The 14,039-nt window shown below is 38.7% G+C and overlaps 2 protein-coding genes across 9 annotated transcripts in view; one reads left to right on the top strand and one right to left on the bottom strand.

Moving 5' to 3' along the window:
* The window catches only part of shakB (shaking B), a 723,747-nt gene that overhangs the window by 709,158 nt on the left and 550 nt on the right, over positions 1-14,039 (top strand). The window contains exon 4 of the mRNA XM_067093386.1: positions 12,347-14,039. This exon is cut by the window's right edge and continues 550 nt beyond it. The gene's annotated coding sequence lies outside the window, so the exon portion shown is untranslated. The remainder of the gene's footprint in view (positions 1-12,346) is intronic.
* The window catches only part of LOC136832494 (uncharacterized), a 21,554-nt gene continuing 17,435 nt past the window's right edge, over positions 9,921-14,039 (bottom strand). For 2 of the 8 annotated variants that reach the window (XR_010851243.1, XR_010851242.1), the window contains 4 exons: positions 12,761-12,907; positions 12,240-12,535; positions 11,784-12,010; positions 9,921-11,067 (listed from right to left, as the gene is read on the bottom strand). Coding sequence is in view for 4 of the 8 variants with exons in the window: in XM_067093387.1 (XP_066949488.1) it covers positions 10,918-11,067; positions 12,761-12,907 (297 nt within the window). In the remaining 4 variants the exon portion in view is untranslated. Of the gene's footprint in view, positions 11,068-11,685; positions 12,011-12,044; positions 12,536-12,760; positions 12,908-14,039 lie in introns of those variants that run through there. The other 6 variants (XR_010851241.1, XR_010851240.1, XM_067093387.1 and 3 more) reach the window with 6 other exon arrangements.

The following is a 14,039-nucleotide window of genomic DNA, read 5'->3' as shown; positions in this document are numbered from 1 at the left end:
ATTTCCCTATGGCATGAAAATTGCAGTTAGAACCCTTAAGTAAAAAGCACTGTTCTTGTATAAGATTCTTCGTTATTCATCAAGTTATTCATCTGGTTACAGCAACGTCTGAGAATTGGCGAACTTCAACAAATAACTAGAGTTCGCCTGATTACGTAAATAACTTACAGGGTTTTGAAGATGGCAATCTCCTTCCGATATCCAGTACTGATTAATAAAACTTAAGCCAATACCGACCTCCTCAAAACATCCCCAAGATTTCTGAAATGGAAAAGAAAACTGATGCCCATTAGGTATTTGACCCGACCGTGGCTATCCTTGCCGGATAAGTATAGAAAAATCGAAAAAGAGAGAGAGAGAGAATAATTAATGAAAGCGCTCCGTGTTTCACAGAATAAATTTAAATGAAGTTCGGGGAACCCACTCTATCATTTGGCGTCGGGGGAGCTGTGGGGGGGGGGGGTTTATCTTTGGATAAAAATGAAAAGCGGGAGTCTTGATCAGCAAAAGCCATTAGGCATGGAATGGACTATTCACTCGAGTGGAATATTTTTCCCCAGAAAATCACATAAATCCATTATAGTTTTGATAGCCCTACAAGAACGAGAAAACAACGCCAGTCGTTCGCTGCTATGAAAGAAGAGAGAGAGAGCAGGAATTTGGGCTCAGTTTGCGGCGAAATCCTCCGCAAACTGTATATTAATCTCAGCAATGGGGTCAAGGTCATTGTGAAAGGAACCACTTCTTTTTTCTGCCTTGTCGTCAGTCAATCCTTAATCCTCTCCTTCAGGTTAGGATGTTTCCTCCATCCCTCTTCCATATACAAATATTTACTTTTAATCTGTTTCGTTTTTTATCCAAGTTGCCATTTTTCTTCGCAAACTCAGAATATATACTTCTGCATCACACTTGATCAGTTCTCTACAAAGCTCTGTTGTTACGAATAGACTGATAAACATCTCGTGGGCTGAGATAGTCTTCTGAATGCGACGGACACGTTGTGAATATTAAATTTAGAATCCTACTGATGTATTCTCTTGGGCACTCACACTACTGCACCTGACTACTCAAGTAAACCTGATTCGTATGCAACTGTTACTAAGATGCCAGAACTAAGTTTGACTGATGGACTTGGTATATTGGACTTTATCCAGTTAACATGATTCTGAGCCACAGTATTTGTCCTCAGACGGGTCGTTGTCTGCAGTGAATTAAAATTATAGAATGTACGAAAATATATTGTTTATTATATGTATAATTGGTATGCGGAGTGTTTTGCTATAACGCGACGGGATAAAACGAATATGGGTTTTTTTATGAAATATCAGAGACTCTTTTAACGAAAAACTTATCTTGGAAACTGATTCGACATTTGTATGACGAAATTTCGAACATAGAGATATCTGAGGTAACTATATGTGTTTTAAAATCGCCATTTTAAAATTTATTAAAATGCAGTTACCGTTTTGATAAACATCTGCTAGCTACACTCATATTCAGTTGGGAACGAAAACAAAGTCATCTCGCCAATGACCAGGGATTGGGATTCATGAGCCGGTGTTTTAAATGCAGCGCAAACATCCCTGGCAACATTTCTTCTGCGAAAAATGTGGGAAGGACGCCTTTCTAAGGGTTACATTAGGTGAGAATTCACTTCTTTAAAGGTTTGCTGAAAACTCGTCTCTTGGTTACGAATCTGTAGGCTACACTTGTCATCTCTCTCTCTCTCTCTCTCTCTCTCTCTCTCTCTCTCTCTCTCTCTCTCTCTCTCTCTCTCTCTCTCTCTATGTTAGCAGAACTTTCTTATAAATTTCTACCTCTTCACTTATTCCTTCTTCTCCACATTAGGTTCTTCTTCCTTTCATTATTTTCGTTCGTGTGTCATCTTTTTGTTTTTTGTTTCTGTACTTTATTATTAGTAGAAAGAGAGGAAGAATGTCAACGTTTTTATGCCTATTCATAATGATAAAACAATATCGAATAAATTTACGTTTTATGCGGTCAGTGAAAATTATCATTTTAGCCCAGAACCACGATAATACCATACTCTTACTTATAAAACATATAAAACTGTAAGTACCATACAAAACAATAAAAGGAATGATTAAAAACTTCTCAGGCAACGCTTGCCTAGAGCAACACTGGATTAGAAAACGTCGTGTATGCATTTCCAGTGTGTGTGTGATTAACCGAAATACCACCTCTTAATAATAATAAGCCTTCATCAGGAAGACAAATTACTGTTAAAGTCTTCGAAAAGACACTCGCAACGGAGAGTGACAAAAATCGCCACGCCACCTCTCTGGACTTTTGCGCGCGGCATTAGCCGACCGAGTTTAAACCGAAATGATATTTGTGGGGGACAAATAGGCCAATAGAAGTTAGTGGCACAGACAGAGATTACCGATCTAAGAAAGGAGAGAGAGGAAGGGAAGAGTGGCCCGTGGGAGACCCCAGGCTGGGTCTCAGGCTGCCTTGGCGGCTCTCAGTTGCCCAAATCATGGTTGTGGGCCAGGCGCCATCTGGTGTCACCTTAGACCCTGATTGGGGGTGGGAGGAGAGGGGAAAACCGATCCGATGAAGAGAGGGGATAAGAAGAAGAAGAAGAAGAAGAAGAAGAAGAAGAAGAAGAAGAAGAAGAAGAAGAAGAAGAAGGAGGAGGAGGAGGAGGAGGAGGTTTTTCACGAGAGGGAGAAGCGTGAATTTTGCACACACTGTCAACTTGGGCATACTGTAGTAATCTAGGGAAATGAGGTTCATGGTGAATAAAAACGGTAAGGTAACCAAGTATTGGAACAATAATACAAACATATATCGGCTTATTCTTTAGCAACACCAGAATCTTAGTAAGAATGATGAATAAAACTCATCTAGGGAACTAAAGGTTTCTTCAACGCTTTAGTGACTGTCGACTTTGAAGAAAATAAAAATGGAAGCATGTCCGTGTATTTCCTGTCAGCTTTTGTTTATGATGGACGGCAAAATCATTTGAAGATTAAATTGATGTCAATTTAAACTGCATAGGAAAATAAAATGATGTTTCTCAAGGTTGGGTCGTACTGTCTGTCTCTCTTATTTTAAAATGCACAAGATATCTTTCTCTCAAGCACGCACGCACACCATGCAAAGTGTGCTTGTGTGTGTGTGTGTGTGTCTAATTGTACCTCCAATCTGCTGTTCTTGATGATGAGAGTTCATTCAGTGCCGAAACAATAGCGAATAAATAAATCAGTTTGGTTTTGAAGAATGAAATAATTCGTCTTAAAGATCCAGATAAGGATTTTTTGGAGAGAGAGAGAGAGAGAGAGAGAGAGAGGAGAGAGAGAGGGTGAATTCTCGCAGTTCAGGGAAGAATATTAGCTAACCAGACGCCATTGAAGATTTCATCTAAAATGAAACTCAAATCTCAAGTGTTAACTACACGCCCCCACCCTTTTTTTTTGGCATCATAAAAACTCATGAATTTATTCATACATTCATAGCTTCCTTCATAAATGTATTGAGCACCACAAGAAGAGCGCACCAAGTCCCTTTGAGAGATAACGACAGCAGTCAGTTTTAGGCGAGCCTCGCGATAGCATTAATGCAGTGTACAGATACCGAGAGAAAACAGTTACACACGAGATGTTGTTCTGAGCGCCAGACGCGAGCCTAGCGGGCGAGGGGGTAGAACGCTCGAGTGGGCCTGGCTGAAAGATATTTTGAGTGACCCAGATAAAGTAAGACTTCCGATTTCTCAGATCACGGGTTCGTCAGTCAGGTCGCCTTTCAAGTAATCGCCCCTTAAGTGCTTCGAATTAGCCGCCGATGATAATACCAATTGGGAATCCGTGTTACGTATTCTGCCATTGCGTCAGACTCTCGCTAAGCTGGGTTTTAATAGAGACGAGCAGAAAGTGAAAGGAGGGGCTTAGTGTGACATAACCACTTGTCATTTTTTTTTTTTTTTTAGCCAGTGCCGTAGCTTTGGGTGACACGGGAGAGATTAGTCAATGGAGGCTTTCTTAAGTGATTCAGATGCGTTTGAAGTTTATTAAAGGTTTGATAAGCAAATGATGCAGGAGCATGCCGACATGAAAATAGTGTTTAAATATACTTTTGCTTTTGAACGTCGTGGACAAATGAGTGTCATTTGAGAAATAGTGTGGGTTACCCGAATGTAAGCAGTCAGGCTTATTTTTAGTTAATGACACTTGCAAGGGAAACATTGGTATTAAGGAGAGCATATTCTATGCATATGTATATAATCTGTATGTATGTATGTATGTATGTATTTGTGTGTGTGTGTGTTTAAAACATTTCGTTTTCACCAAGCAAATACAATGACATATAACAGAGATATAGGGTCGGACGCCTAATCCGGTTGTTGCAAGACATTATTACCTCAAAGGCATTACAAAAGCTAATGCATGATATGCATGACGGAGATGCATGACCGTGATATCAATCACAGAATGAAGCGTTGCCATCTGTCGCTCCCCCTTTTAATGTTGACATATTCTGTGTACCGAAATATTAAGCTCTTGCGAGGATCAAACACTCGAGTCCGCTTATAGAATGTTAGGGTTTTAAAGAGCACTCTTTCGACGGTGTGGAATGGGGTATAAAATTTAGACCGAAGGCCAATCGCTGGGACCTATCAGGTCATTCAGTGCTGAGAGGGAAAATTGATGGTAAGAAGGTTTGGCATGTAAGATGGAAGAAAGAGAACATGAACGGAGGTACTGTAAAACGAACGAAAGGGGTCGCCACTGGGACCCGAAGGGACACTGCAAAGAACCTTAAGTAGTGCCTACAGTGCACAGCAGGAGGTGCACTGACGACACCACCTCCTGTGAGAGTTTCTTGTGTAAAATAAAATAATTGCCGAAAAGAACAAAGGAGTATTGGAAACAATCTTGGGAGTAGTATAATGACTCTTAAGGGGATTTATTACCTCTCAGGGTGTTGGGATCGCGAGACTCTTGGGTTCTTTTGTAAATGTTGCTCCTCTTAACTCCTTTCTTCTTCTTTGAAATTCCCGAAGCGGTTTATAACTTCAATGTTACCCGCGAGAGGAGAGAGAAGCTGGTCGGTATTTTTTTATATATTTTGGTGTTAGAGTCAGCACGTTTAAATCGTATTTGTTATTTCAAGGAAATTTAACTAAACTAAATATATTGATATATATATATATATATATATATATATATATATATATATATATATATATATATATATATATATATTATATATATATATATATCTATATATATATGTTAGTGCGTGATTCTCCTTAAGGCCTGGAATCGTTCGGGGATGAATAACAAATCGGTTGGGAGGCTAGTTTACACATCAGATGAAAGGAGACTCTCGTCAGTGTAAGAACCTGGTTGATTGATGAATCTAAACGGGCGTTGCAATTACTATGGTCAGTGCCGCTTGAGTCTGCCCAAATAAGCTAATGCAATCGACGGAAATTAAACTTTTTGGTACGATATTTTGAAGATGCTGTAAAAACTGTTTTAGTAGATGGTTCTGAAAATCGTCTCATTACCGATGACAAATATAATTATGAATTTACTACCTAATAAACTAGTAAGTCTTGAGGAGTACAGCGCTGTAATACTATTGATAAGCATTTTATGAAATCGAGTACAAATCCAGCTAAATGAAAAAAGGTTCCCTATATTCCAAGCTGAACATATCACACGGAGAACCTTATAATACTTACTCCTAACCTGCTGTGATGCATAACCACCCCTCGGTATCAGTTTATAAGCGAGTTTCCAGAGACTGGTTCCGATGTAAACACGTTGTAACCTCACCAAACGACCTACCTAATTGTCACAGGGCATGTTAAGCCTGCTAACCGCCTTAAGCCTATGATATAGATCGCCCAGGTCGTCCCTAGTCCTTGCAACACCAGGCTAACGTAAATCAATCAATCAGCCAATCAGCGTTCGTGGGGTTGTGGGAAATGCCGCAACGCCTAAAAAGGAGAGAGAGAGAGAGAGAGAGAGAGAGATGAGAGAGAGAGAGAGATTAATACATTTGTTATTGTATTTTGATATACGCTGATTATTTTAAAGTTCTTTTTTTAAAATGGTGAAGGGAATATGATTATTTTACTTTTTAATGTACCGGAATAAATCATTTCCATTTAATTATTGTAATTTAAGGAAAATACAAATTTTGATCATAATCCGTACAACTGATTAATAGATGCTTTGTTCCAAAGTTGCCTGTAACCTTTGAATTTTACTTAATCAAGAATTAAGTTTTTGAATTAATTTTGTGACGTAATATTATACTCCTTCGATTACTGTTCAGCTTATGACAGTCCCATATGGACTTTTAGGACTTTTGTAACTTGACGGACTTTACATACCGGTTATCATAGAGACTTGAAGGAGGACTTGATTTTGATATAGAGACTTCATGGACTTTGCTTAAATGTAAATATACGTCATTTAAAGACTTGCTTAAATATACGTCATTTTAAGACTTGCCTAAATATACATAATTTAAAAACTTGCTTGAATATAAATATGCATCATTTAAAAACTTGCTTAAATATAGATATACTTCATTTAAAGACTTTCTTAAATATAAATATACGTCATTTAAAGACTTACTTAAATATAAATATGCGCCATTGAAAGACTTGCGTAAATATAAATATACGTCATTTAAAGGCTTGCATAAATGTAATTATACGTCATTTAAAGACTTGCTTCAATGTAAATATCTGTCATTTAAAAACTTGCTTAAATATTAATATACTTTATTTAAAGACTTGCTTAAATAAATATGCGTCATTTAAACTTGCTTAAATATAAATGTACGCCATTTTAAGACTTGCCTAAATATACATAATTTAAAGACTTGCTTGAATATAAATATACGTCATTTAAAGACTTGCTTGAATATAAATATACATCATTTAAAGACTTGCTTAAATATAAATATACATCATTGAAAGACTCTCAAAAATATAATTACGCGTCATTTAAAGACTTGGCTCAGCCCTGTGAAAAGACTGAAAAAAAGGGGAGATTCCCAGAGCGTCACACGCCATTCCCAATCAGTGTTAAATAGGATCTTGAGAGTAAAGGTTGAATCACAGCATTGTAAGCCCATTGTATTACAGACCGAAGGACGAAGAAGGTTTTGGATAAGCCAATGAGACGGAAACCGAGGAGAGTCTCTCTCTCTCTCTCTCTCTCTCTCTCTCTCTCTCTCTCTCTCTCTCTCTCTCTCTCTCAAGTGGACCAAATTGAAGGTGACGGCTACAAAGTCTGACATTGATTTTTCCCCAAACTATCCCAAATAATTGTGACGATAAAATATGCAGGCCGTGAAATTAACTGTCCGGGATAAGTTATTTCGCCGATTACGAAAAAAAAAAGCCTCAAACTGTCCTTTTTGTAATGTAAAACTGCTTCAAACTCCCATTTTCTGCCTCAAACTTTTCGTTACGAAATCTGCCTCAAACTGCCCTTTTCGTAACGAAAACTGCCTCAGACTGCCCTTTTCGTAACGAAAATTGCCTCAGACTGCCCTTTTCATAACGAAAATTGCCTAAAACTGCCCATTTCGTAACGAAAACTGCCTCAGACTGACCTTTTCGTAACGAAAATTGCCTCAAACTGTCCTTTTCGTAACGGAATCTGCCTCAAACTGCCCTTTTCGTAACGAAATCTGCCTCAAACTGCCCTTTTCGTAACGAAATCTGCCTCAAACTGCCCTTTTCGTAACGAAATCTGCCTCAAACTGCCCTTTTCGTAACGGAATCTGCCTCAAACTGCCCTTTTCGTAACGAAAACAGCGGAATTGGTTTCCACCGGGTTCCAGGGAACCCTCCGGTGTGGCCGAGAATTTTCCAATTACAACTTCGCAGGATTATGTCCGGGTTGTTGGAGCATTTAGTATATCTCACTGTTATGAAGTTAAAGTACTTCTTTTTTTTTCCCATCCCCTGTATCCCTTTTAATGCTTTATTTCTCCGCGTTTAGCGACACTATTGAAGGAAGCCGCTTTGCATTCCACTGATGACTTCGACCGTTTGCTAATGGCTCGGATACAAAGAGGATATTTTCCCGTAATCGGATTACTCATCATTTCTAATTTTCACCCGCGGGATTATCAACGCAGGCCTAATGTGGCCATACCATATTCGGGTCTCTCGCAGCATTTTGTAAAATGGTATTATTGGTATTTTTTATTGCAAGCCCTCGCTTGAAACTTTTGAGTTTCGGCTCTCCGAAGAAATTTGACTTTTTAACAATGCGCAGTAACTACTCAGTGGATTAGACAGAACTGCTGAGAAGTAATATTTTATGTGCTTGGCATTATAAATTATAATTGAGAAAGACAAAAGTTTTTTTTACAGCTATCTTGCGTTCCTGCAGTACCTCACATAGGGTAGAATAATGGAGCAGTATTTTGTTAATTCTCAGTCGCTCTCAGAAACATTTTTTATTTTAAGTTTCTCGTCTTACAGTATGGATTTTAAAAAACTTCACTTCAGTAAATATGGAAATGTAAATTTCCATCGTTGCCTTCAGGTAACAGGACCCAGCAATCTTAGGCAAATGCGTGGGAGACGGCGCTCTGAAAGAACTGATGATAGGCGCAGCACTCGCTAGGTCCGCGTTTTGTTTCTCAAAATTCGAGTGTAATCAAAAGAGACAAAGTCTCCTCCCGCTGTAGTGGACGGGAACAAACCGTCATCGCCTTGCGTGTCACTGAGCTCATTCGAGAAGGCTGCAGATGCCAACATGCCGTCTCTAAGAGATAATGAGGAATTTTGCCAGCAGATTGAAATGGAAGGTGGAAAACGAACAGTTTCGACGGAGCCATTTCAGAACGAACAGATGAAGAAAGCGATTCCAGTAATCCGGCATTTGTCTGTTTTGAATAACTGGCAATGGGTTGTCGATTATGTAAATTCAAGTTCAGGAGTGCATCCCCTTGTTCCATTTGACCCTTGGAAATATAAAGCATTTCTATTAATGTTTGTAAAGATGTGAATATATTATTGACACGTGAGCCCTATGGAGTATCAAATGGCCCTCTTGCACAAAAATTAAATATATTTTTTTATTATTGGGTTGTCGATTTTGTAGATTCAAGTTTAGGAGTGTATCCCCTTGTTCCATTTGACCCTTGAAAATATAAAGCATTTCTATTAATGTTTGTAAAGATGTGAATATATTATTGACACGTGTGAGCCTTGTCGAGTGTCAAATGGCAATCTTGCACACAAATATATTTTTTTATTATACTTGAAAATTTTATGAATGTGAAATCCTTCCTTGCTTAGTTCTCGGCTACTCCATTAATCTGTCTTTTTCTGTCGTGCCTATCATCGTTCCCCTAAAGTTCATGAAACGTACACACTTTCTTAACAGCTTATCTACTTATTGTTCGTTGATGGTTGATATCTTTGGTTGCCCCAATTATGGGTCATCATCTGTGGTGTTCCTGCTCCACTTGGAAATTTAGCACCCCCATTCTGAATAGTGAAAAAAGGAGGGGAGTTCTCCTAAGTGTATTTAGCCATGTTTCAGATTTATATGTTGGTCATAGACTTTTTTTTTGCAGGTAATTATGATGCAGCCTTATTTCTTGTACCTTGTGATATTTTGCTTGCACATGATTGAATTTCTAAGGATCTCACCTTTAGTGTACTAAAGGCAAACAATCCCATTTTTATGAATAGCCATACAAGTGTCTGTAGTATTCAGTCTCATAAAGAGATTTAGAAACTAAAATTTTTTAATAAGTGGTCAGAAGTAAACTTTTAGAGAACCTCGTCACCAATGACTTTACTTTTGGTGTTACTAGTGTTGGTTGGGATGAGACGTGAGACAAGCTCATCTAAAATGTAGGTTCTTTATTAGGTAAGGTTACAGTGCAACAAGAACAATGCGTGTGAGCAGATGTCATCTAGAGCCATCTGCAGTGAACGTCGGGGTATTGTGCTACCAGGAATGCACAGAAGGTCAAGATGCTGAGGGGCCCATAAGAAGGAAACAGAGATTGGCTGCAGTGTCTTGATAGAAGAGGGTCTTCCTATCCAACAACTTGTCTTAATGTCCCTGTCAGTTGCAGTGGTGGCACTAGATCTGCCTGGTGGGGCACTTCTGAACCTTGGCCCAATGCCCCCAGAGACGTCAGCACCTGTGTCTGGCAACATCTGAATCCTGGATGTGATGTCACCATACAAGAAGGAAACAGAGATTGGCTGCAGTGTCTTGATAGAAGAGGGTCTTCCCATCCAACAACAGCTGGGGTTCTTGCCTGGAGAGGGTGGTGTAGGCTTGGCACTGGAAGTGGCACCCCATTTGGCATCCCTTGTCTTCTTCCGGCAGGACTTGTTGCAATGTCCCTGTCAGTTGCAGTGGTGGCACTAGATCTGTCTGGTGGGGCACTTCTGTGCCGTGGCCCAATGCCCCTTGTGGGCACAGTTGCTGCAGGTGTGCATGCGGTTGCACAACCAGCATGAAAAACACTGTGATGGTGTGATAAGGGTGCTACCCTTTCCATGCTTCTTCTGCTTCCTGTAGTTTGAGAGGGTACACAGCTGAGAGGGCGAAGCATGAATTGCAGAACTGACCTGCACGGTGGCCTCGCAGGTGTGACACGTGTTGATAATATCCTGTAGAGAGGCGTTGGTGTCGAGGGCTGCGAGTTTCTCAGTCAGTAAAGGGCAATTGCTTTCTGTGAAGGGGGCACTGATGGGGTCGCTGCACCCTCTGGTAGGTAGGAGCTGCAGGTGTCGAAGGAGGTTTGCTGGGGCTTCCTGTGGTTGCTTGCTGCAGGAGGGGGGGAGGGGAGTTAACACTTGCAGAAAGGTGTTGCAGCGGTCTGCTTCCTATTGCCTGCAGATTTCGTCCTCTTCTTTTTGTCTCCTCCTTTCTTCCTCTTGTCTCATCCTGGCATGATCCTCAGTCCGTGATTTCTCCAGGCATTGTGTGAGCAAAAGGAAATCAGCTGATTGGGGTATCGTCGCCTGGGGATGTGTGGACAGTAGGTAGGGTCTTGTGAACACTGGGCAAGTGGGGTGTCATCACATTCGTCCTGAGAACGTGGAGAATCCATTGTGAATAATGTTCTGTTTACTCCCACACAAGCTTGAAACAGACTTTAACTGAAATGTACAGTATCAGTATTTTAAGTACAGTGCATGAAATATTGGCATTACTATTTATATCTTTTTTTCATGTTATTAGAACATGGCATGCATAGAAGCTTTTTCACAAGGATTAAAATATTTCAACAAAATAACTGTCTTCCTTTACCATGAATTAAGTTAATAATCTAAATGGGTTATGTAGCTTTTAAGGATGTGTATTATATAAAGTTAGAAATTTCATTACCAGTTAACCAAAGGATCACTCAAAAATTAAAGATAACAGCAACTACATTAAACAGTGAAACTGAGAACTAAATGGCAATGAAATATGAAAATGAGTTTCTGTGTTTTTATACCACTTGAAAAGTAGGCAAGTCAATTCTCTGAGTAAATATCTGTCGACAAAGTAGATTAGTTTTCCATCTCAGTGACTCAATCAAATGAGCTAACTGAACTGAATAAAAGCAATAAGTATTAAGGAGGCCATGCCACTTAGTTGCATACGTTGCAAAATACATGCAGTGGGAGATTTAAAATAGATCATTGTTTTTGCTGAATGTTTTCCTGAATGAAAGACAAATCATGATAAATGGGAGGTCAGATTCTATTTCAGGGGGTTTCCTCCTCAAAAATTCAGTGCTCTGGTCTCGTCTGCTGGTACCTTTGTAAACATGTCCATGCTATTGTGTTGCACATGTTCTTTCCCTTTTTGGTAATAAAATATTCCTAAGTATTTGTTTTCACTCTGATGTGAGAGAAGGAGACTTCAAAACTGTACACTTGAGAAGTATAATTTTCATTCTGTAATTCATGGTAGTTTTTCCAACTGGATCAAGCAAAAATCAATCATGCACTGCAAACCTTTCCTCTCTCACTGTTCCAAGGATTCTGAAAATGTAAAAGCACTAAATTATTGACAGTGATAAATCTGCACTGCTTTCTTAAGCTTAGTAAGCTTTGTGGGAGAAGCATGCATAAATGGAAATTGTTTGTGGATAAATGCTTGTAGTACTACTTTAACAAAATTTTATCAACGAAAAAAAAACCCTTTTCAAATTATCATTTGCCACAAATGTATGGATCAATAATAACCTTATGATGTGAAGGCATTGGTTACCTTTAAAGAATTAATCATTTCACTTGAGATATGCATCATTACTTATTGTGACTGATCTTCCTGCTGAAAATTCTGTGCCTTGCTAAAAGACCTCTTTTTCTTCGCAGATAGCGTCCCAGTTACGAGATCCCCTCCTGTAACACATCGTCAAGCCTACTTCAACCAAGATCAGTACTACGTAGATGTACTTTACTCATACAGCTCAAGATTTCCTCAATGATCTCTTCTTCAAGTAACAGTTGCTGTTGCTATGCAGCAAATTTTTTACATGTCAGTCAGTTTTATGGCTGTTAGAACTGGTAAATGATAAAAGATGAAAATAAATAATTATATATAAATATAAATATAAATATATATATATAATGTATAAATATATATTGTGGTGAAAGTTTTTCGGCTATAACCCTGGTCGCGAGAAGCGTTGAGTTCAAATGAATGACTGAGTGATTGTAGAGGGTCGTCAGACCTAAGAAACCAGGATCATAGGGCCTCTCTGTAACAGATTGTGTCAAGTTATTTACCAAGTTAGGATGGTGGACAGTAGTATGCCTCTTGGGTAAAATGCCACTTCCAAAGCTCCTCTCCAACTTTGCTTTTCTTTGCCAGTGAGCTTCTGTCGTTGCAATCGCTTCGTTCTCCATCCCACGGTCTCTCTTCTCGCAAGATATCTGCAGAAGAAAGTACATCATATGAATTGTTATTCTTTAATTAGCCAAAAAGTAAAATTATGATTTAATGAGTGAAGTGTAAGTGAATCAAGGATGTCCTCATTTAAATGGTTCAGTCACAACTGTGATTCTGCTATCATTCCTCCTAAACACCATTTCGAAGCTTTGAATGAATGGTGAAAAATTGATTGCTGCGGCTGTTTTTTTTTTTTTTTTTTTTCATCCAAATCTTTTGTGCGCATGTGGCGATTGTCAAAATTTCATGTGATTACATTTTCTTGCTAAAGATGCTTTTCAGATAAAGACAATAAGAACTTTAAAAAAAAAGACTGAAATGCAATTTACTTACTGTGCTCCACCCATAAACTTGGTATTTATGTTTTATATTTCTTACTGTATACTAACTGTACATAACAATTCAAATATTAACAGCTACGCTTTTAAGGGATTTAAAGAGCTGTCTATATTTGAGAGTTGGACTTGTAAGTATAAAAAAAAAATGACATGTTGTAGGTATTGGTATAGTCTTTTAACTCAAGTGACCAAACCTAAATAAACATTACAGTCTGAAATAAAAATGCCCAGCTGAAAAAAAAAAAAGGGGAATTGAAGGATTAATCCCAAGTCAATAAACGTTTGTGCAAAAGTTGGCCATTCAGTCCACTTAAAAAAAAAAAAAAAAATTAGTAAGTGACGAAGTCTACATCGAAGCCAAGTTGAAATAATGATTATGTACTGCACACTAGGTCAAAGAAAACGACCAGACTTGGGGTCTAGACTTTTCAGATGAAACAGAACCCTCTGGGATTTGAAGTTAAATCACATTAAGAATAAGGGGATGAAAGATGCCTACAATGAAGTGATGCCTGTGATGAGTGTAACAGGGGGGATGAATTCTCTCTTCCTCATAAGAAAACTTTGAGTATCCCCACTACAGTCACAAAAACCTTCTAGCAATCAGTGTACTCAAAAAAAAAAAATGACAAGAAAAAAGTAGGAAAATGTCATTCTAGAACTCTTCGTGATTTGGAACAGAGGAACTTGAACACAATTTGTATATAGTTTAAGACTGACGAAGTGGAATACAGTATTTTTGTTTTGTGAATCTTAAAACTCATTCGCCACAAGTGGC

This window comes from Macrobrachium rosenbergii, chromosome 50, assembly GCF_040412425.1.
Source record: "Macrobrachium rosenbergii isolate ZJJX-2024 chromosome 50, ASM4041242v1, whole genome shotgun sequence".
Classification (NCBI taxonomy): Eukaryota; Metazoa; Arthropoda; class Malacostraca; order Decapoda; family Palaemonidae; genus Macrobrachium; species Macrobrachium rosenbergii.
This window is presented reverse-complemented; position numbering and strand designations above follow the sequence as displayed.